Source organism: Manacus candei, unplaced genomic scaffold, assembly GCF_025592945.1.
Source record: "Manacus candei isolate 608988 ecotype Guabito, Panama unplaced genomic scaffold, ASM2559294v1 h1tg000018l, whole genome shotgun sequence".
Taxonomy (NCBI): Eukaryota; Metazoa; Chordata; class Aves; order Passeriformes; family Pipridae; genus Manacus; species Manacus candei.
In genome coordinates, this window is record NW_026138066.1 from 21,070,429 (window position 1) to 21,095,669 (window position 25,241).

At 38.8% G+C, this 25,241-nt stretch overlaps 1 protein-coding gene across 13 annotated transcripts in view; it reads right to left on the reverse strand.

The window, feature by feature from the left end:
- Window positions 1–25,241, reverse strand: part of PLEKHA5 (pleckstrin homology domain containing A5) — a 167,099-nt gene that overhangs the window by 57,491 nt on the left and 84,367 nt on the right. For all 13 annotated transcript variants that reach the window (XR_007904048.1, XM_051784421.1, XM_051784430.1 and 10 more), the window contains 3 exons: window positions 10,412–10,495; window positions 9,332–9,452; window positions 2,992–3,096 (listed from right to left, as the gene is read on the reverse strand). Coding sequence is in view for 12 of the 13 variants with exons in the window: in XM_051784421.1 (XP_051640381.1) it covers window positions 2,992–3,096; window positions 9,332–9,452; window positions 10,412–10,495 (310 nt within the window). In the remaining variant the exon portion in view is untranslated. The remainder of the gene's footprint in view (window positions 1–2,991; window positions 3,097–9,331; window positions 9,453–10,411; window positions 10,496–25,241) is intronic.

The following is a 25,241-nucleotide window of genomic DNA, read 5'->3' on the forward strand; positions in this document are numbered from 1 at the left end:
CTGAGCCTCCTTTTCTCCAGGCATGCTAGAGGCTACAATATACAATTAACCAAAAAAAAAGTGTATATGCATATATGTATATATATAATTTTTTTTATTACTAAAAGAGCAAGGAAATACTTGGGGTACATCCTCCTTTGTTTTCTGAAGAAACTCTGCTGAACTTCATCTTCTACTACCACTCACATTTAGAGCAAATTTCTTTCCCAAATAAAGTTTATTCCTAAAGCAATTTCATTTTCTTTTATGTTTATAACCAATTTACACTGCACAACTCAGAATGAAAGACTATCACCACTACTGCAGTGTAAATAAGCCTGAGCATTGCAGCACACACATCCTGGTTGAATCGGATTTAATAAATATGTTAATCTGTTCCAAGAAGAGAAGTATGTGTGAATTATCAATATTCTTGTAGTAAATAGGTTTTTTGTGGCAACCAAGAGGGATTCTATAATGAAAAACTGTAGGGTGGAGTGGGTTTGGTTTTGGGGTTGGTCTCCTCCCCCCTCCCAAACACACACCCCTGGCAAAAGTTAGCATAATTTTTAGCCTCATATTTCAAGCTCTTCTCCTTTTGGGGTAGGGGAAATGAGCTAAAAGAAGAAAAGGTAAACCAAGCATTAGCTAAGAAACATTATTCAGAAAAAGTATGTTCACTGTAAACATCTTCCAAAAAAAGAGTTGGCTCTGGACTTAAAAATTAGTAGAAAAATAGAAGAAGGGTATCATCACATGCATTGAGACAGAACACCCTGAGTTAAACAGGGTGATTACACAAACATGTTGCACTATCAAAAAGAAACCTGCACAAGCTTTCACTATAAATTTCTGAAGATCGTATCTGTTGATAAAACCCTGGCCTGAATTGGCTTTCAGTTACTACTATGACATGGAAATATTAAGCAGTCCCTTTCCTTACAGACACCAACCAAACATCACACTGTTTAAATCATTCTACACAGTAAGCAGTATGACAGGGAGGTGGATTAAAAACTGGTTTTACTGCCAGGCCCATGAGTGGGTGGCCAGTTCCTTGTGATCCGCCCCAGGGGTTGATACTGCGGCCAAGACTATACAACAACTTCATTAATGAGCTGCACACCCCCAGCAAGTCTGCAGATAACACAAGTTAGGAGGGGTGGCTCATACACCAGATGGTTGTGCTGTCATTCAGAGGGACCACAACAGGCTGGGAAACTGGGTAGAGAAGAATCTCTTGAAGTTCAACAAAGTTAATGCTCAGTCCTCCATCTGGAGAGCAATAACCTCGTGCACCACCACGAGCCAGCAATGAGCCCTCACAGCAAAGAAGGCCAACAGCATCCCAGACTGCATTAGCAGAGCTGCCAGGAGCCACAGGAGGACATCCTTCCTCTCTACTCAGCACCAGGGAGGTCTAGCTGGAGTGTTGGGTTCAGTGCTGGGCTCACTGGTACAAGAGAAACATGAACACACTGCAGTGAATCCAGCAAAGGGTCACAAAGTTGATGAAGGGATTGGAGCATCCTCCATATGAAAAGAGGCTGAGGGAGTTGGGACTGTTCAGTCCATATATCAGTGTGCAGAAATACCTGATGTAAGAGTGTATAAAGAAGGTGGAGCCAAACTCTTGCCAGTGACAAGAAAAGAAACAACGGGCACAAATTAAGAAACATAAAATTCCACTTGAGCAGAGGTCAACTTGTTTGCTCTGAGAGTGGTCACACACTGTCACAAATTTCCCAGAGAGGCTGTGGTGCAGTGTCCATCCCTGAGGATACAGTCCTGGACAACCTGCTCTAGCTGAGCCTGCTTTGAGCAGGGGAGGTTGTGCTACACGATCATGAGGTGCCTTCTAACCATGACAACTGTGTGAGTCTGTGATCTTAAAATATATCCAGAAAACACTGCTTTAGGAATAGAGCTCCTTTTTTCAAGCTAAAAAGTTTAATAACCCCATAACAAAGCAACAAAATCTCTCACCTTTGTGAGAGTTTTTCACTCTCAACATTGAATCAGAGTAGAGGCCACAGGATTGTCTAAACATGGAAAAGTCTTTAACTTAAACAGATACTTCTAGATCTTATTATCTGGGGAGTAATTTTTAAAAACTGACTCATCAACAGCATCCAGAAAGCTATGCAGGTCATTCCAGTCTATCTGAGTAGGCACAGTAAATGACAATGTACATCAAAATTACATACACACATGTCTCAGCTGAGTTAAAATTACAAGTTCTTACAGGGTTGTTGGTGGATTTTAAAAATATAGTCCTAATATGGCCTAATCAGTTTTGTTGTTCATTTTTTTTGATCATGCTACTCTACTCTGAATTCCTGCAAACCAATATAGTGCAAGTGGTCTGGTATTGCAGAACAGCAAATCTACTGCAGGCTAGGAACACTGTCACTAAATACTAGGAATATTTTCAATAATGCCTATTTTCAATAAAAAAACCTAAAATCATCTCTGGTTTTAAGATGATTATCTTTAGGAAAACAGGCACACCTATGCAAAATATATGAAAAAATGGCTCCACTTCCAATTTTTTATTGAAAATATTTACTTACTTTTAGAGAAAAAATTAAGGATATAGCAAAACAAACAGAAAAACCAAAAACCCCCCAAACAAACCAACCAACCAACAACAACAACCCACAAAAAAACCCCACTAATATTCTGGGCCATACATCCTTGTGCCATCATCTCGACATGCTGGAAATTAAATCAGCTATTTACTGCCAACATCTGCCTAGATTTTTCAAGTCCTCCACGTATTTTAGAGAGAATTATGTACATATAATCCATCAATGTTCTTTACTTGTCTGATGTCCTTATCTGTATCAGAATGACATCCAATAAGTAGATAATTAATTGAAAACCACAAGTCAGTTCCCTCTCAGTTTGTAGCTTCACTCTGCTATCACTGTATTTTATATAAATGATTGTCTTTTGCACATTACACACATTATAGAAAAAAAAAGAAGGGGGTGAATTAGGTAAGAGTACCTGTTTGTAGAGCCAGCCACGCCTGACAACTGGTGCATTAGGATTTCTCTTTATGGAGTTCGATCTCTTTCCGAAATTATGAACCTTCTTTGAAGACCGTGATGTCTAAATTGAATTGAACAGGTTAAAGAAACCATGACATCAATATCTGCTGAAAAATCATAACACATTTCCTTTGCTTTAAGAACTTTTTCTTATACGTGTTCCTCTAGGGGACTGCAGAACACAAACTGCATTCCTTTTTCAGATGAATAATTATTGTGATGGTTCTGCTGGTTTAAGCATTTCTTTCATTTCTTCTGCAGAAAATATAAAGACAAATCCCAAAACAAGTACTTGAACATTTTTTTTTTTAAACAAGAAAAATCTCAAACAAATAGATATCTGACCTTCTTATAAGGAAGGTAGAATGCCTACGGAGCTGTAGAAAGAGAAGTAAACTCTCAGAACTACTATTAATTACGAAAAATTACATCACCTGGGCAGAAAATGCTGCTCTTCCTTGCTTCCAACACTAACCTATGACCTAATCTATGACAACTTGTCCAGATTTCAATAGGATATAACTCCCCCTTTCCTAACACATACTAATTTTTTTATTCTTTCTTTCTTCTCAAGAACCTTTTGCTCTGTGATCTCTTGGCTAGTTTGAATATTTACTATTTTACCTGCTTGCAACTAAGGTCTACTTTGAAACTTTTGTCCTGTAACTCCAGTGCTTTTATTTGCTGTTGCTTGTACCTTTTAAAACCTTGCAATGATCACGTATGACTAAGAGAAGTAGGAAAACCAACCCATTTTAGATTTTATCCTTCTACTTGAATAACCAAAAGAAATTGGAAAAGGCATAAAGAAACGTGCAGTGCTTTGCCAATTCACACTTCCATTCTTCTCAGCCTACATTAAGAAGTCTGTGCTGTAACTAAATGAGCTGAACATTTACTTGTGTTTTAAATCCTGTAAGAACTGGTGCCTCAGAGACCATGCCATGTGACAGAGCACAAGAAGTAAAATTCAAGTAAGTTTTTTAAGCTGTATTCATGGCTCTGCTTCAAATCCACCATTTGAACTGAGACAACATAATCCTGTGTCTCAGCTTCCCTATCTCTGCTACTGAGACTAATCATGAGTGTATGCAAAATTCCCGAAGGAGGAATGCTAAACACACACTCAGGTTTTGTTGCAAATTAGGGTATGGGGGGGGTTCTCTGTGGAAATTCTCTCAACACGTATCACAGAACTAAGTTGGGTTTTATACATGCTTCAGAGAGAATTCCACAGTAGGTTAAAAACCATAAACCGGAAACTTAATTCAAAATTATGTGCAGCTTTTGTCAACTATGCCAGCTGACAAAAGGATACATCGCTTGGCTAAAAAAGAACAACATTACACAAACTACGTGTGTTTGCCTGAAGTCTACAACACAATGAAACAAGGACGTTTTGTCTCTCTTTTCTTGCAAGAATCATGAGGGAATATAAAAACAAGCAGAGTGCTTGTAATTTCCCTTGAAGATACAGCAACTTGGCTCAGCTCTGGGAAGCACGACAGAGCAGGCAACTCAAAAGCAAATTAAGAATAAAAGTAAAAAAGGTCCACATTTTCATCTGAAAAATTCTACCACTGCAAAATGGAGAAAGGGTTGTAAGAAGCCAAGAGAATTATGACATCCAGCTGTGAAAAAGCAATATACAGAGAACCTATAACAATCCAGTTATAAAGTGAACTACATCTCTCTCAGTTAACCTGCATGACTTGATATTGGAATATCACACACAAGCTCTGCCAACACTTTGATCAGAAATAATTTATAACACTCATAGCTGCTCTAATATTAGGTATTAAAGGTTCAAAACCTCTTGAGAGTGTTCTAGAATTCCTATACTTGTAAAAATAGTTAATGTATTAAAGATGCTTCTGAAAACACAACGAACCACAAGTACTACTAATGTCAAGTCTACCAACAAATTCAGATAATTTAGACAGCTCTCTCTAAGGTAGGTCTGATAAAAACCCATATTGACTCCAATTTCCCTGAGCTAACAGCAAAGTTTTAATGGGTTGCATCCTACCAACTGTGAATACAAACTTCCTTTAATTAAATGCAGCATCACAAGTGCTTTCTAATTTTAGTTAATACAGAGAACACTTTAGATGACTCGTGATTATTTTACCTCACACTGCATAAAGAGAATAACTGTTCAAAACAAACTCTCAGCCTTGAGACAATAAGTACTGAAATACTGAAGGTGCATATATAAACTAATTATGAGTGCTCAGACTTTTTACATCACCTCCTCCTCTTGTTATGCCTGGAATCCCTGGCCATTCCATATTCTCCCACACATATCTAGTTATCTCAAACTGTGGACACAGGAAGATGGGGAAAAAAAAAATTGAAGGGTTCAAGTACTTTTTACCCCATAGCACTAAAAATACAGGACATATTGCACAGCTCCAGCTTCTGGAGAAGGCAAAGAGAAAAGGAGGATAGTGAATAAATAATCCAGCTACTAAGTACTTGTTGGAGGTGTAGAAGTTAACAGAGCAAGCAAACATAGTCACATCTGGTACCATCTGATCCCTTCTAAGGCATGGTCCTGGCAACTGTGATGCCTCCAAAACCAGAACCTAAGTGACGGACCCTGTATGGTTCCAGGACTGAGAAAGAAGCCAGGAAGTCCAGCCAGTGATATTCACTCTTTCCCCAAACTGAAAAAACAAACACCAGCAGGGTTTTGAACTCTGGGCAACAGAGCAGTCAGCAGCTGGGGCTGCACACTTCATCACTCTGCAAGATGCTTTTCTCCCTGCTTAGCTGGTAGAGGACACAGGATTTATGTGAGGCTTCTTCCCCAGTTTCGGAACTAGCACAAACTTATTAACCCTAAACTTATTGCATATATATTTGAAAAAAATAGGTTGAAGTCCTTGCTAAAATGGAAATTTTCTGCACGTAAACTCAGAGAATAGAAATCTATATCTTTGTTACTTTCCAATTCTGTTTAAAAATACGTTTCCAGTCTTCAAGGCTTACATTATCTTCCAAACCACAAAGCAACATGATGCTGCCTTCTGGATTTTGTAGGCAATTTCAGTGCCTTCCAATGTTGCAGTTTTCCATGAGCTCAGTGGGTTTCTGCCTCAGCATTTTAGCTTGGACTCGGAGGCTGCTCTTAAAGCAAATCTCCCAATCATTCATGCTTTACTGTGCTTTGGTTTGCATAACAAAGCAAACTGGATTTAATTTAGGGTAAGACTAAAATGGAAGATGCACAAGGAGTACTACTGGACGAGTCTGACTATGGAAACACAATACAGATATTCAGCCTGAGCACCAATACTGCTCTTCACACTGCTCCTGTTTACTGGGCTGTTTGCTAATAAACCTCATGACTATCAATCCAAAATTTCCAGCCTAGGTAAGGCTATACCTAAACTAACCATTTAAAGCTGGACTTGCTTGAGCACTGTATGAAATACATATAAACAAACTGATAAACATTTATAAACATGGTGATACATCACAGTGACTTTAATAGAGTCACCAGGAGCTCTGCAGCATCTGTCCTGGGCTAACACTCCACTCGCTGTGAGAAAATTGTTCCCTTTATTCTGCTGATAATCAGGACAGCAATGAAGAGCAGCAGAGATGAACTGTGGAGGGTTACTGGTAATATGACTTTACACATTAAAAAAGCCAATTCCCTGAATGCATTTCATAATTGTATTTGTCTGGGTAGTGATTTTAACAGCAGGGAAAAAATAAAATAAAATAGACAACTACAAAATCGATTTCTTAATTTTACAAAGAGAGGTGAAAATATGTACTTCTGTAGCAATTTCAGGCCTATGCAGATCTTTTTCACAGTCAGAGGTCTGTCCTAGGAGCTTCAAGTTTAGAAATACACTTCAAGCTGACAGGGAAGAAAGCAGCACTTAACAGAGCTGTAGTGTGTTATTTGGCCAGCATCATGTATACAGTGGGAAAGGAGGATTAGAATTAAGACTTTTACTGGGGCAAGACTGACCTTTGCCTCACCTCACATTAGCCTCTGGGCAGCAGCAGAGTCTTTCTGCCACAAAACAGAAACTTCTCCAAGTTCCATATCTATTTGGGATCAATTAACATCAACGAAAGGAAGAACTTATTTCTATACCCCTCATCTGTCTGAAACTTTAGTTGTACCACAAACTTTTGTTCTATTCCTCATTACCTTCCAACATCAGGTGTGTTCATGAGTTATCTCTGAAAACAGAAACACCTAAAAAATACATGAAGCAACCACACAAGGCATCCTTCTGCTCTGTAATTTACTTTCCTCAACAACATTGTGCTGCCATACATGGAACCTCTATTTATTATATTCAAAAGTTGATAAGACAGCTAAGAATTTCAGGTCCTACTGCTGGAAGACATGAATAAAAACATACAAGAAAATCAGTTTTGTATCCATGTACAACCCATGGGCCCTTTCTACAGAGTTATCTTTAAAAGTGTTTGCCAGAAAATGCTGACTGGTATCAGCTGTGGTTCTACTTTACAAGTATTCACCTCCTAAACACAACAATTTTAAAATGGTGTGGCAATAATTCAGACAAATTCACATTTAAAAAGTGATTTAAAGTAATTACACATACAATCACAAGAACCATATTAATATTTTAAGTCCATTTAAATAACTGGAACAGGAAGAATGAAAAGTACAACAAGAATCTGTTTTTTTAAAATATTATTTTCACAGAAAGCTAAAGTGTCATTAATCAATGAAAGTAAAGAAATCACAGTAACTGGGCCATAGAAATCTCAATTTCCTTCTAGAATGTTATGAAACAAACATTAGGCTAAAGGGCATTTTCAACTTCTCCTTTGAAAGAGGAGTGTGAAAAATATGCTTGTAAAACATATGCTCCTAAATTGTAATTAATTTCCTACATTTAACCTAAGATTGCTTCCTAGAAAATTAATTTCAACAGAACTAGCTCTGTAACTATTGCATTCTGCATCACTATTATGACTACAGCAATAAGTTATCTTGGGTTTTTTGCTTGCTTGGTTGTTTTAGGGCTTAGCTGGTTCTGAGTTCATTTTTTTTGCTGTTGTTGTTTGGGGAGTTTCTAGTTTGTTTTGTTTTAAACTGGTTTTCCTGCATGGACTTAAACATGATCATATGAAAGTTGAGATGGATTTTGTTACTGTTTATAATACATCTGTGACTATTTTTCCCTCCAGCAACATTAACAGATTAAGACACTTTTTTCATTAAATAACTTTTCTGATGTAGGTCAAGGATTCTGTCTGTCTCATTAGACATCTAAAACAATAAATATTTCCAAAATGCACTTAAAGAAACCTCACAATATTTTCTCCCACATGGAAAATAAATTATTTCAATCCAAGTTTCTGAAATTAAGGAATTTGTTCAGTTAAAACACATTCCAAAGTTTATTTTTCTCTTGCAGGTTGGATTAACCTGCCAAAAAAGCCCTTCTCAGGGTTAAAATTTTCATTGACTAGCAAAAGTATAGTTTTTTTTCCCCTTGTTTAAATGTTAACTACTAGTAGATGACAGGGCTCTTGTTTGTCATCACTGACCAAAGCAGTTATCTTGGTGTCTTAGCAAACTTAAGGGACTTCTTAATTTTGTATCAAGCACACTCTCCTTTCAGGAAGGCTGTCTAGAAAACTAAAAAAAACAATAAATGCACACAATAGGTTCATAAGCTTTATCTGGTAAACTTAGAAGTTGATAAAAACGTCTGGGCATTTCCCTTAACCCCCTGAGAAGCTGGGCAAATGGAGAAGTAAGACAGAAATTCAGGTGACCCTAGGAACCTCCAGAACTTTCCCCAGGAATTTTCCTAGGAAAGGAGGACTTCTAGTCCAGTGCCACCAAATCATGTCAGCTGCTGTTTACCACAGGGTCACCCTCCACCTCTCTTATAACTACTTCTTATACACAATTATAACTCTTTTACTGGAGAAATCCAGTCAATTATTTGTGATTGAGCAATTTCTGTAACAATGGTTGCCCAGATGCCTCATCAGTCACTCAAGGTTCTGCTGTTCACACAGATTAGAAAGGTCAGATTCTGTGAACAATTTAAGTATGTGCAAGTCATAAGATCGGAGTTAGCTGATAAAAATTACAGTTACAGTGATAATTTGTTTCAGACACTTCAGTTTCCAAATTAAACATGAAAGGGTTGAAGTGCCCTGACGAAGAGATATATCCTGTTTCTCTTTTTCAGTGGAATGCTAATATATAGCACTGTCTAGTACCTTGTGGAATAACTGAATAATTTTAATTTTAATTTTATTTGGACATAAAGACTTACTCTGCCCACAGGGCTCATTGGATGAGCAGCATAATCTGATGTCAGATTATAGTTAGATGCTTCACATATCATGCTTACTGGTCGCTCCTTCTTTTCTTCAGATGTCATTGCTGCAGCAGTCCTGAAAATAGAATATGTAATAGCACTAGAACATGCTGTGTGTGCAGACTGCTAATAAAAAGCACCCCTAGATGTAGCCTAGTACAGCCTGTGTCCTACTTTCCAAATCTGAAAGCAATTCACATGTCAATGCAAAGTTACCTGCACTGTGTTTTAAACTCAAATCTATAACAGATGAATTTTAAGGCGTTGCTCTAAACCAGGATTTCTCTATTAGTGTAAGGTGTTGGTGGGAGGGAAAAAGGTATGAGCATGAGATGGAAATGGGAAGGAATGCCCTCCAAAGAGCCCTTCTGGCTTTGCCCCACTTGGTGAGAAGAGGCAGGTTTTGAAACTGCAGTTCTCATGGGTTTCGCTCTCGCCACCGTACATGTTTCAGCAATGCTGGTGAGCAGGACACCCAAAACCCAACCACACACAAAATCCTGAGGTCAGGTATGAGTTCCATGCATATCTCCTTGCACTGCTGTGTATTCTACAAAACTAATGCAGACACAGCAAATCTAAGTAGTTATCCAGTGATTCAGAAAGTGTCCCAGCTGGCCAAAACCATAACCAGCTGAGGAGAAACTATCAGGGAAAACATTATAGATTAACAGCATGTGACTGTCCCCAAGTGATCATAAAATTTATTGCTTCTTGGAGGTTTATTTGGTTATGATATAATATACAGGTCGTTTGCTAAACCTACAGAATAAGTAAAGTGACAAGTGGAAACTCACACACTGCATAAACACGGTGCATTGCTATCATACAACTAATTTGGGCTATGGTTTTGATCTTAAAAATTAGCATTAAATATTTAATACTACTTTCAAGTAATTTAATCAAGTAAAACTATACACATGCTGATCTGACTTGGGGAAAATAAATATTGCAATTAGTAATTCACTGAATCTTGCTTCGATATTAACAGGTTTTAAAACATATATTTTATGGAGTGAAACAGATGGCACTTACTGTTCGTTCACAACAAAAATACAGTTGTCCTGCGATGGCTGTCCTGTTACTGGATGTTTGCAGGTTACTTTTCGTTCATTATGGCTGTGAAAGAGAGATAAAGAAAACTATTAGGCAATGATGTTTTGATTTTCCAACTCAAATACGTAAATCCGGTACAATTAATATATTGGTACAATGAAAACAATTATGAATATTTCACTATGGCATATGACAACATCTGTGTACACACACACAATGCATATATATATATATTAATAAAAAGGATGAGAACAACTGCTAAAGAATCTTCATTAATACCTTGGAAAGAGATAGGAAACATTGGCACTGGGTTGGTAATTATTTTGCATTTTAAAAACTAAAGCCAGTAAAAGAGTTAGTTCATATATGAACATATATAATTCACTTCAGCTACATCTTAATGTGTTCATAAACAGGATTTCAGCTAGACAGGGACAAGTTAAACCTGAGACACACATAATTGCTCTGTAAGGATTAAATATCACTGCTGTAAAGCAACTGTCTTCTACCTCAGAACATGAAGATACCAGTTTAAAATTTCTGATATTACAAATATCCAACAATTGGAACAAGACTGATTAATTACAATCACGGTTCTACTTTTGCAGGTGACTTCTAAATTCAGAGTACTGCTCCCCTGCAGTGATCCCAGGAGTACCTTCAAGTGTCAGGGAGCCTGACAGCCCAGAGCTTCACCCTCAGCAGCACAAAAAACACCCACTCTGCAGTATCTCGGTTCCCCTGAACTGCAGGTACTGTTAGGCCACAGCAGCTCCCACAGTTTGGAAGAAATTGCCAAAATTCAACAACTATCAGATGCTGTCTGAACTCAAGAAAGAAATATCTGGACTTGAGTCCTCCAGCCTCCGAGGGGAAGGAAGAGAAGGGGAGGAATTCTCTGGTTCTGGGCTCCTCAGCTCAAAAAAGACAAGGAATTAATTACTGGAGAGGGTTCAGCACCGGGCTACAGACATGATGAGGGGACTTATGAAGAAAGGCTGGGAGAGCTGGGCCTGTTCAGCCTGGAGAAGAGATGACTGAGAGGGGATGTTATCAATGCACCCATGTATCTGAAGGGCAGGTGTTAAGAGGATGGGGCCAGACTCTCTTCAGTGGTGCCCAGTGACAGGTACACACTGAAACACAGGGAGTTCCATTTGAATATTAGGAAAAACTTTTACTGTGATGGTGACAAAGCACTGAACAGGCTGCTCAGAGAGGTTTTGGAGTCTCCTCTGGAAAGATTTAAAACCTGCCTGGATGCAATCCTGTGCAACCTGCTCTATGTGACCCTGATCTCCAGAGGCCTCTTCCAACCCTAAGCAATCTGTCATTCTGTCATTTACTGCCTACCAGATATGTCAATCAGCTGGCTGTTACAACCTGTGCCTGCTGCAGACGGGGGCTTTTCCACCCCCTCCATGTAAGTGGCAGGATTCCAGCCCAGTGACACCAGGAGCACACCTGAGAGCACAGAGCTGCCAGCTGGCACAGCGACAAGGCCAGGAGAGGCAAGGATGGCTGGATTGCAGCAAGCCCCTCCAAACTCTCCTGCCCCAAAAATGTAGGAAAGAGAGCAGGGGAGGTATGCTGACAAAATTTAAACCTGGTTCAGTGTTTAAAAAGCATATGAGCAGAAATCAGACTAAGAAAAGGCAGTGAGGATATAATGCAGGTGTGCTATTTGGATATCATCCACATGTTTCAAAACTAACCTCTTTTATTTTTAACACTTCAAAAAGTATTTATAAACAAAGAAGTATACAATACTAACCCACCAGTATCTGAAATCAGCACTGTAAATCATGAAAAAAGTAATTTCATCTGACACCATTTACTTTTGCAAAGAATATGTGGTGATACTGTTTCTCATGTAAGGTACCTTACAAAATACTATGCTTTTCTTATAAGAAGTTCAGCTCTTAAAAATATTCTTGGACAGAGAACGAGCCTGGACCAAAAAGAAGTGCTTTAGTTGTAAGATGGCAGAAGGGGTGCAGAATAACAAAACCTTTGAATGGCACTTTACCCCTAATACCTACTTCTTTTATTGTCTATTCATTTAACCATCTTGGCTTTCGAAATTGTGAAGCACAGTCATCTCACAAATGTTATGCTCTCTACCTTTCCTGCTTCTTAAAACAACCTCAACTTAACAAGACTATCTTTACATTCCCCACTTTTAAAAAAAACTCCTTTGAATCATAACATTTGGCAATTATGGAGCATTATTAATTAAAAGTTGCCTCCAAACCAAAGTCTAATAAAAAATTCACGCTACTTTCATGGTGAATGAATGAATAAATCTAGATAAACCTAGAGTGCAAGATTAGAAAGATAGCCCAATTCTTTGCACTTTCTCTACTGGGATTTCAAAAATCTACTAATACCTAAACGGACAGAATGTGTTACAGAGCGTAACTAATGAGCCAGCAAATGCTGGTACTTTATCTTTGTACTAAATTCAGCAGAATTCTAAGTTTAGCTTCTAAAAAAAGCTGCTGTTGTAGAAATGTATCAATTACAATGAGAGGACAAGAAAGAGTTGATATGAGGACATTCTGTGCCATTCCTAATTGCCATGGTCATACAATGCCTTTTGAGCAAAAATGACCCAGATTGAAGAGAATTCGATTTCAAAACCCTCCTGAGGAAGTATCCAGCCTTGTTTTATTTTGGGGTCATTCCTTCTTTTCTTCACTTCCAAAAAACTCTCTTTTTGTTCCCTCTGACATTTCAGAAACTCTCACATCAGACTAAAAAAAAGATCAAAAAAACCCCTGTGGAGACGAGCCGGTGCTCCACAAGCTTTGCCAAAATGTTGCTGCCTTGTTCACAATTAAACCTTGGCAGGGGGCTATCAGCTGACATCCAGAAATGTAGAAATAAATGGATCAGGACTTCTGCTCAGGGACCACCAATACTTGGGATTACTACAGAGGAGACACATCCCAAGTTTTGTGTGAGTGCACCTGGTTCACACTGACACAGGAAGAGCCCACATTCCAAGACTGTACAGGGGAGGCCAAATAAAATCAGGACTGAAAGTAGGGAGGGGGTGGAAAACAAGAGTGAGAGGAGAGGAAGCATTGACACAAACCTGTTCAAGAATATTTTGTTTCAGGTTTGAGTCACATACCAAGTTGGTATTCCAAAAACATCAGAATGTTCTTGGACAAAATACTGGTTTCCTTACTACTCACACTGATGTTGAGATGTATAGGGGGGTAGCTGACATTACATAAAAAAAGGTAAAAAAAACGTATCACAGACATGATATGCAGTACCTTCTTTCTAGACTTGCACAGTCAGTTCTTCCTAAAAAGTCAATGCAAAGGAAAAACAACCTGTTCTTTCTCTTCGGCTCAGATGCAAGTGAAATCTCAGGAGTGAACACTGGAAATTCAGCTTGTGCAACTAAGTGTGACGACTGTAAATATGTCTAACTGGATGAATAGATTTTAAATACTGCCATTTGAAAACTTTTTCATTACTCATCTAATTATGGCATTTTTGGCAGTAATTCAGCTGATATTTTGACAAGACTCCTCAAAATACTTGCACAAGGTGTAGAGAAGCTCGATAATTATTGTCATAACCCTCCCACATAACAGTAGGTTAAGGCATTTGTTTTAAACTCCATCTTGCAGAGTGCAGAGAGTTTTATCAGAACCGAGCTACAACATCCAATTTAGACAGTTGTTCAGTAATCTATAAATTTCTGGGTCCATATACACACTTAGAATTTCACATTGCACTATAATAATATATATCTCATTGATAAATCTCAGGGGAAGTAAAGCAATAAACTGGATTATTTTACTGAGAACTCTAATTTCAATTTTATACAAACTCCAATGTGTAACTCAGAGTTTCAACTCTGCATGTTTATGTGTCTGTACTTTTATTATGTGGAAAGAGAGTGATTCACTTTGACACAGGCAGCTAGAAGCCAGCGTGTTCCTTTTTACTTATTCAGAGATACAGCCTCCAACAGGTATATGGAAACAACACTCCTCTTCCTTCTCTCTCCAATTTTTCCTACCAACATGTTTTGAGGACACAGGATAACTATACATACACTCTGCTACACTTATACAGAGGGACATAAATGATCCTTACTATTTTAGGATCCACACTAATGGCATGCTAAACACTACAGACAAAGACAGGAAAAAATTCCCAGTGTATTTCATTACTATTCATCAGCATATTCTCCAGACTTGGTATGTGGCACAAACTATTCCTCATTAATATCTGCTACCAGGACGTGTCAGGCCTCAAAAATCGACACAGACTGAGTAAGAGATGACATGAGATAAGCACTTCACTGCAAAATAAAGCATGTATCGAGATATGTTCTTGCATGTACCAAGACAACTGATTCCAGTAGTGGCTTGGTACCTGCGACAGAAGAATCAAAACAAAACTAAACCAAACCAACAATAAAGAAATAAGAAAACCCACAACACAAAACCCTAACCACACCAAAACAGCTTCACACGGGGACAGGTTCCATTTTTAGCTGTCTCAGTGCAAGACACCAACTTAACACGCACCTACTTTACTTGACCTCTTTTCTCCAGGAATTTCAAACTTCTCCTTCCCAATCCTTTCCTCTGAAAACTGTAAGCTTTGGCATCAGTTTAGCACATAGCTTAGTTCTGGCATATGGACAAGCCCTCAGAGCAAAAGGATTTATCTTGTTCAGGTTAGAAGCTGACAGTAACCTTGAATTTGACTTATGTTATTTGCCTTCTTATCGACTCTTTCTCCTTTCCATTACTTGAGCCCCTAATCTCTTTAGAAGACAGGATTATTTTACTTATTTTCTCGACATGTTCAAAAAACCTTGTTGTGTAGTTTTAATCTACTCACTACATGTACAGTCAACAGCAATCTTTTTGTTGGCTTAATATGATCCAAAGGCTACTTAAAAAAAAAAAAGCCCTCAAATATATCATTCAGAGATACTATTCTATTTGTAAGTAGCAACTGAGTGCATCATTCCAGGAGCAGCACTTGCCAACAGAAGCCCTACACAAGCAGGTTTCTTTGTTTTCATTCTCTCTTGTGTTTACAGGACTGCTGACCCAAAATACTGCGTACCAGTATTTTGTTCTAAAACACATTACCTCAAAAAGTCAGCAAAATCCAAATTCTGACCAGTGTTGCTGTTTTGAAACACTATCATCTTTATATACTGCATAGGAAATGAACTCAGATAACTGCAGTTGGAACTGCAAAAAGAGAGATACATAATCCAGTTGTAACAGGATGATGTAAGTCAATTAGAAATGAAGGGTTAGACCATCTTTCCTCTGAACAGAGCAGTTCACTCAGAAGCAGCAACAAAGATCAAAGTACCAGGGTGGGGACAGTTGGTTTGGGGTCTCTCCATTCTATGATTTGGTTGAGCTCCCTGTCCTCTCAAAAGAAAAACAAAAGGAAAAAAGAAAGAGCTGGGCCAGAACTCCTAAAGACACATCTGGTTTTCTCCCACTAGAATTAAAACTAGACACCACTTCAAAGCTCCTCTCATGGCCTTTCTTTGTAGCCTTTATTTATGTGTTCCTAAATGCTAAGACCTTCTCATTTACTCATTCTCAATATGGTCATCAAAGCAAAGGCTGAACACAAACCAAATCATAAACCAGGACACAACTTTCAACAGGCCTCCATATCTTTAATTTGGAAACCCTCTTCCTTTTGACAAATGAACACTGAAGAACACATTTCAGAAGAATGCTACACCAAATATTTGCTTCCTAACATTTATTCTACACCTTAGGAAAGATTTACAGGCTGACAATCTAATCTCTATTATGGAAATATATCACAAATGTACTCAGAGATATTTCTTATGAGAAGCAGTTTTAGGCATTTTTCGTATTTGCTTCATGACAAAATACTTTAAAAGATTACAGATAAGGCAAACAGAGCAAAATTACCTGAGCAATGAAGTCATCCTCTCTGTATTAATGCTAAATTTTTGCACTGATATTTAAAGGTAAGGCTCAACTGGAAATAAACATAAGACAAGTCTAGGCCAGCTTTATTCTGCTTCTGTGAAGCCCTTCATTCCTCAACTGGGCAAGGGGGTGGAGGGTGAATCAAACCAGCAATTTTTACCATGTCTGCTTGCTTTCTAGCATAAGAAATTGAAATAAATGCAGTCACTTAGAGTTATTTAACAAAGAGGGGAAAAAATTTAAGTAAATGCAGTCCCTACACAACTGTTAGCAAGGATGTGGTCTGTGGCTGTACTAACTCTCCTATTTTACTAAATCTGTAATGCCACACTGCACAGTAAACAGCAAATGCAAGCACTTTTTTGCCAGTGCTATCATACCCTAGAATTACGAGCCTTTTTTCAATTAAGCTTTTTAAACAGCAAGTTTGGAATCCAGGCTGCATTGGCTCCACCACAAAACATCTGAGTTTGGTAACTTAACATCAGGGAGCCCGAACGAGAGAGGGTATAAAGAGACAGCCAGTTGCAAAGTGCTGACAGACCTGTAACACTTCACATGTGCTGCTAAAGAACAAAGTGTTTCTAACCCTTTGTGTGTGCACACGCCTGGGAAGGTGCAGACAAAAATCCCACAACTTTTCTTGGCAGACAGTGTAACACCTAAACTGTAGTTGCTGCTGCCACCGTTCTGGTCTAGGAGTTTATTTTTTCAGGCAATGTGTCAATCCTGTAGACTTTCCTTTTGAGCCCTCCTTATCGTACCCATGGAGGCCTTTTCAACCTAAGGTGACTGAAGGCCCATACTAAGACCTTAAACCATCTTGTCCAGGAGCTGCTTTATGCTGATGATGCCACCCTTGTCGCCCACACAGAAGCAGCTCTGCAGCGTTTAACATCCTGCTTTGCAGATGCTGCTGAGCTCTTTGGGCTGGAAGTCAGCTTGAAGAAGACAGAAGTTCTCCATCAAACCTGCACCTCAGGAAGTCCCCCATCATCCCCATATCACCACTGGCCAATCAGAGCTCAAATCAGTCCAGCAGTTTAATTACCTAGGTAGCCTCATCTCCTCGGATGGTAAGATTGACGGGGAGATAGACAACAGGTTAGCAAAGGCATATAGTGCCTTCCGAAAGCTTTATAAAAGAGCTTGGTGAAACAAACAGCTGAAGAGAAGTACCAAGATCAGTGTTTACAGAGCCATAGTGCTGTCTACTCTTCTATATGGATCCGAATCACGGGTCATCTACCGCCACCACCTGCGACTCCCAGAACGCTTCCATCAACGCTGTCTCCATTCAATCCTAAACATCCACTGGTCAGATTATGTGACCAATACATCTGTTCTACAGCAAGCAGCAGTCACAAGTATTGAGGCCATGTTGCTGAGAACACAGCTGCGCTGGGCAGGGCACGTCTCCAGGATGAAGGACCACTGCCTCTCTAAGATCCTGCTTTATGGTGAACTTGCCACCGGTTGCTGCAAGAGAGGAGCCCTGAAGAAAAGATACAAGGACTCCCTGAAACAACATCTCAGCCTTGGCCATATTGATCATCATAACTGGTCTACTCTGGCCTCCAATCCGGAGGCCTGGAGACACACCATCTATAACGCTGCTGTCTCCTTTGAGAAAGCACACAGGATCACTCTCGAGGAGAAAAGGCAACGCAGAAAGAACCGTGTCTTGCAGAATATTCCACCTAAGGAGTCTTTCTGCTGTGCCTTTTGCAACTGGACTTGTCTATCTCATATTGGCCTCTTTAGCCACCAGCATGCCTGTAACAAACGTGGGTAGAGCCCTTCCCAAATCTCCGTTCACGAAGCCCTGTCATGACGAGGACAGTTACAGTTATAGTAGTTTTGGTATCCTTGCTGCTGCCCCAATGAGAAAGCACCTGGACATTTCCATACAACTCACTGTACTCCAGCTTTTCATTTATTATTGATTTTTATTTTCCAGAAGAATAAGCAGTACTGCCCCAAAACTATAAACCTTCCTTTCATCGTAAACCCACATTTATGTACCAAGGGAAATATTCACGCAAAAACCAAAGCTTTTTCTCGCTTCAGCAGATATGATTAATATGCTCTCATGCCATATTTCCAATGTAAAACTAAGTTTATGTAAGCAAGGGCAAATATTTAAAAACACTTTCAAAATGCTAGGATGAAATACTTGCTAAAATAGCATATTCTGTATTACAGATTGAGAAGCTTTTAATAAGAGACTGTTTTTTTCTAATCAAACACTCTATTGTCAGAAAAAGTTACTGTTTTCAGGCTTCCCAAAACTTTATGGGAGGTGTCCTTCACTCTGCAGGTAACATATTTGGAATTTATAAAATACTGGGAATAAAATATTTGGGAATTTATAAAGTACTCGGTAAAGGCCCCAAAAGCCAAATACCTTTAACTAGAAGCGTGGTAATTTGTGAAATGCACCTGTCATGTGTCATCAATTTATGTAACACTTCATTACACACATTTTAAGCCCTGGGCACAGAACCTAATATAGCACCTTGATAACAGCACTGCAGATGAAGAAAATTTTCAATTCTCTAAGTATTACTCTGCAGTAAAAATGACTAACTGGAAAGCTTCCAACGACTACAGTAAGATAACAGCTCTGAAGTGAAAACCCACAATATTTTTCTAAGGAGGAAGGGGATCTGGAGTAGCATGGCTCAGCAGGTGGCTTGTGGACCAGAAGCAGCACTGGGTTTTCCAGTCTGACTGCTACTGCCTCTTCCTGCTTGATCAGGGAGGTTGTACCAGGCAACCCACTCTGGTCCCTTCCAACCTGACCCACTCTGTGATTCCAGGGAGACTGACAGCAGGTGTCTGATCAGCTGATGCTGCATGGAATGTCACTTCACTGATGCAGGAGGGACCCTGCAGCCTCCCCTGAAGAGGTAGAGAGGACATAAGTAGTAAAAGTTAACTTGTAGAGAGGGCAAAAAGCCACACTCAATACAAAAAAATAAAGCTGTTCCAATATAAAGAGAAAGCTCTTTTTGCTGGTGCACTTAGACCACTCAGATTATCACACTAATAAACTGGTACATTTCACTAAGAGGAGTTAATTAAAAACTACTAATTCACATTGTCTTACACATACTATATTACAGGTTTTCAGAATGAGAAATACACTTGGCTTGAATTTACAAGGGACAAACTTTGGCTGCATGACCACAGCTGTACCACACTATGAGGAGCAATTCATCACACCAAATAAATAAAGAGAATTCAGTTGTCTTAGTCACCCTCCACAACTATAAGCATCAAATTCAATAAAAACTTTCAGCAAACACTTTTATAGCTACATACCAACTTTTAATGTTTTCAAAGCTCACTAGACAGAAAATTATCTCAACCACATATCCCTAAGCTCAGTTATGCAAGCCTTGGCCTTCATGATTTATTAGGAACATAAGTGAAACGTACAGTTAGTTGAGCAAGCATTAGACAACACAAGTAGGAACTCAAAAAGCAATTTTGACTTATGGTTCCATTTCACTGCATGAAATTTAGAGACATTTTACATGAGAAAGCTGCTTTAATAACAGTTGCTCTTCCCAATTTTAACATGTTTTTCAAGAATTCTGTTTTGAAACAAAAATGCTTAAGATACCTACAAGAAAAGTGAATGCGGACAATTTAAGCAGTTTAATACCTATCTGTATTGTGTATTTATATTTTAAAATACATTAATATAAGGTCTATGTAAAAAGCAAATCTTTCTGTCAAAAAGTATTCCCAGACAAAGTCTGATTTGGGTCAGGCTTCTCTGCAAGCTCCGTGGTTTAAAGAACTCAAGATGTCTCCAGTTAGTACACCCTGAGAAAAGCTGCTCTGCCATGTCTAAACTTCCACTTGGTTTGGACAACCTGCATCCCTGTCACTTCTTTACACCTCTCAAGCACTGACAACTTTGACTGTCCTGTCACTCAGCCCAGGCCCTTCTCCACTTAAAGTTCAAAAGGGATCTCAATGGATCTGGTAATCAGAGGACACAGAAAAACAAGAAAACTTTGGTTTCATTTGGAAACAGTTATGCATTTGATAACAAGAACAATAAATCCTACAAGCATTTGTTCACCTCAGTTCTTTCAACCAGTTTGAAGCACTGTCTGATACAGAGGGTTTCAGAAGAGCCAGCAATTCCCCTTTATAAAATCTAGTATTTAGTAAGTTGCTATAACTGTCTCCTATTTATACCTCTCTTATTAATGATCTGTCCCATACACATTATGTAACAATTTTTTTTAATCCCAGTTTTTATTATACTGTGTGAGGTTTGGGTGTTGGGCTTGGGTTTTTTGCTTAAGGAACAGACAAAAGAATGTACGTCCATCATCTACTGCATGACTCTTCCATTTTCAGTATTTAGCACTCTAAAGCCTTGTCTCTGCCTTTCCCTTTTTCCCAGTTAACAAACCAGAGGACCACAAAATGATTAGCTGTGCATGTAGTTCCTTCCTCAACTTCACTCTTTCTGTGTAACGACTTCAATTCTTTCACCATCATGCCTTCTCCCCCTCCCTACTTTCCACTCTTCTGTAAGAGTATACAATTACCTGCTAGTCAAAAAACCCCAATTTTGTGCATTCTAGCAAAACTCAGATTCCACTTTGCTTCCATTGTTGGTCTCCTTCGATCTCAGCTGCCAATCACCTCCACTCAAGACTGCTTGCTTATTTGTTAAAAGGTATGAGATGTCTAGTAGCTTTTTTACTCTTGTATAATGTAACTCAGAACCTTGTTTAGTTTAGTCTCAAACTACTTGCAGCAGTGACAGCCTTTAAAGAATGACTGCAGAAGTTACAGCACAGTTGTTCAATAAACTCCTGCTACAGAACTGCAAAAAATTAAAGTTCCTTAATTTATTGAATTACAGATTCAATATATATATAATATATATATATAAATAGTAAACCCTCCATAATTTCAGTCAATTACTACCTCAAATTCAACAGCAGAATTTCAAGAGGCATTTGGTAAAACCACACTGTGTTGCTTTGCAAATCCAGATAAGCAAATCAGGATCAAAATCTGATATTCCTTAACTGAAGTAGTTATATACCTTATTTATCTTAAAAATTTTCTACCTTTGGGGAGATTTCTACAGATATCTTTCCCTTATCATTACTCTGGTTTGTTTGTTTTGTGTATGTTCAGGTTGTTTTGGTTTTTTTTGTTTGTTTGTTTAAGATTATGTGAATCACATCATTATCTCTCTATGCAGCAAAGCCCTTATTCATCTAAGCCAAGGTTACACAGAAGTGTAACATTACACTGTCTTCAGACAGCTACATGACTTCCATGATTTCTTGATCACTTATCCAATACTTGGGAGTTGCCATAGTTACACAATTACATCTCTAGTAAACAGCCATTTTTACTAAATAAAACCACATTTCTATTAATAACCCAGTAAAACTTTTAAAAGAAAGCCATACTTATCAAGCACTTATATCAGAAAATACTAGGTCATAACTAGACACCTCCTAAGTCTCCTGAGATAAGAAAACTGTCAGGCAAACTTCTGCAAAGTAAATACATTCATCTGAGAAATGATTAGAAATCTTCCTTTTAAAAATTTGACAGAAGGAAGCAGTTCAAATGTTGGAGCATCCCCTTGTATATCAGTTTTAATTGTGGTACTGATTCAGGCACATCCTATATTTTGAGCTGTCTCTCACAATGGATCCTATTTTGCAAGAAATAAGGGTAGCGATTGAAATTTATAAAAATAATTATTTTATAAATGAACAGACATCACTAAGGCTTTAATCACTGGCCTTTTAAAAGCCATTGTGAGGATTTAATTGAATAATCTTGGTGGTCCACTGATAGAGCATATGCAAATATGTGCACCAGACCCCAGAGGATAATTAATTGAAGCTTACACCATGTGTGGGCCTGCATTCATCTCAGACAAAAGAGTACAAACTCTATTAAAAATATTCATTGCTTGTGACGTAAAGTTCAAGTGCAGAGACACATGGGGTATAAAGTGTGGCACTGAACTGGAACACTGAACGTGTCAGTTGTCATCCCCCAGGTCCGAGGGCACAGCTGAGCCTTGCTCAGCTTTCTCGTTTCCCTCAGCCCATTTGGGTACAGCTTCAGGAGCTGATCACTTCAGAAAAATATTAATATTATTGCCTTAGAAGAACAGCAGCAAGTTGTTTTAGAAGGATCCAAAAGACTGAAATAAATAAAGGAACAAATAAAATTGGTTTGGGATTTGTCTGACATCACAAGTAGATGAGAAATTATCTCAGGATTTTCTCTGCATGCTCACAACCTTTAAAAAAGCACCTACATTGTTTTCTTCAAACATTCACACCTAATGTTCATTTTGCTTATATTTCAGACTTCAGATCCTGGTGGAGATATATTTTAATCTAGGGGTGTGGAAGCCAATCAGGCTTGTGGGGAAACCTCGAGAACTGATCTGACTGCCAAGAGGCCACATTTCCCCTCTTTTATTCAGTTTTAAATTAATTGTTCCCTACTATTCATCTGATTAGCTTCAAGTATTTCTAAAAATTAGGCAGGCCTCAAGACTTCAGCAAACACTGCTTTTCAGAAAAAAACAACTGTATTAGCCACAAAAAAACCACTGAAGAATATCACACTTTGACATGGTGCTAATTCCTCTCACAGCTTCATCTTAAACATCGACACAAGTCCCTCTCAAGGAGGGAATGCCAGGCCAGATGGACCCACCGTCTGATCCATCTCTGCCTCGCTGCTGCTGTACTGAGTTTAACTCTGATTGTCACAGTTAAGTGGTTGTCTACACCTAATTGTTGGTGCTAAGAATACCTGCCAGTAATTAGCAAAACCAGTCCTCTGCAGCACTGAATCCATCCTTCCGTGTTGTTTATTGAACTACAGCATTAATTCCTTGGTTTGATACGTACGATCAAAGAGCAACGGAAACTCACAGTTTTATGCAACAAGAAAAGGGCTGAGAAATATGCCCTGGAAACAGGCAGAGCCAAATTACAGCTGGGAACTGGAGACTGGTGCCCTCCCTCTATTACCAGGCACAAAATGGAGCAGTGGGAGCATCTATCCAGTTACATTCCGGGCTGCATCCAAAGCAGTGTGGGCAGCAGGGTGACAGAGGGGATTCTGCTCCTCTGGTGAGACCCCACCTGCAGTGCTGCCTCTAGCCCTGGGGTCCCCAGCACAGGGAGGACATGGACTTGTTGAAGCAAGTCCAAAGGAGGCCACCAAGTTGATTAGAGGAGTGGAGCACCTCCCCTATTGAGGAAAGGCTGAGAGAATTGGGATTGTTCAGCCTTGAAAAGAGAAGGCCCCAGGGTGACCAAATTGCAGCCTTTCAGTACCTGAAGGGAGCCTAAAAAACATGGAGAGAGACTATTTACGAGGACATGCAGTGACAGGACAAAGGGGAATGGCTTCAAGCTGAAAGAGAGCACGTTTAGATCAGATATCAGGAAGAAATTCTTGACTGTGAGGGTGGTGAGGCACTGGAACAGGTTGCCCAGAGAAGTTGTGGATGCCCCAATCCTGGAAATGCTCTAGGCCAGGTTGGATGGGGCTTTGAGCAACCTGATCTAGTGAAAGGTGTCCCTGTCCATGACAGGGGGGAACTGGATGACCCTTGAGGTCTCTTCCAACCACTCTGTGATTCTATAGTTCTACAATTTAGATGTCTGGTCTAAAAAGAAAATGTCCAAGGTCAGGTAACAGGCGATTAGTCAGATTCATGTAACACACCCCCCAACCTGAAACCCCAAATAACAAACCCTCTTTCAAACACAGTTTTAATTTGCTTTCTCTCATCTCTTATTATACACATCATCACAGCTGGCAGGACCCCAGATACTGGAATATCTTTCTGTTAGTTCAAAATACACAGAGAAAAAGCTAGTATCATTATGGTAATGTTAATCAAATGTTGTTGTCTAATACTTAAGAAGATTCCTAACTGTGTAGAGTTTTTTTACACCATTCAAACATCTTCCCCAAAATTATCTCAAAAATGCCAGCTTAGTTTAAAAAAAGAAAATTAAAAATGAAAAGCAGCTAAAAGGATACTTCCATATAAAGAAGTATGGGATGCAAGAAAATCCACTGATTTTTAGAACCAGCCTACCTAAGAAATAGCAAAAAAAGCAAGTCAACTTGAATACAAGACTAAATATTATTTCATTTACGTAATGTTTTTGCTACTTTTTCCCCATCTCAATGCCAAGTTTCTTATAAAATAGACAAAACCCACAATTTAGACAGGCTGCTGAAGAGGCAGCGACAATTCACGACAACGTCAGCAACACCATGTTTATTAGGGAAATGGAACAGATGAAGAGTAACACTTTCTCTCTAATTAAAGCAATTTGGTTTTTTTAAATAAATTTAAAAAAATTTCGTAATTGGTAAGCACAAATGAAGTATTTGAAGTGTTATCTTTTAGGAAATGACTGCACTAACTTGCTTTCTAGAATGTGCTTCATGCACACAGTTAGGCATTTTAAAAGGTGAATTGGCCAAAATAAGTACCACAAGAACAAGGACATTTGGGGAGCTGGATATATTATTATTTAATTTACTTGTTGAAATTTTAGTACCCCATCTCATCAAGAGTTTACATCTACCACCCACTGCTTCTATGCAGACTGTCAATCACTTTGATGTCTGTTGGTCTCATCTAATCAAACCATTGGCTCTAGAAAGTTTAGAGATTTTCATTTGACAAAAGTATTTCTTGGCTGCCTCCCCTTGTATTTTCCCATCTTCGGTTTCAACACCTACACAGATTGTTCTGCATTATCCTTTTACCTCATAAATGCAAAGGA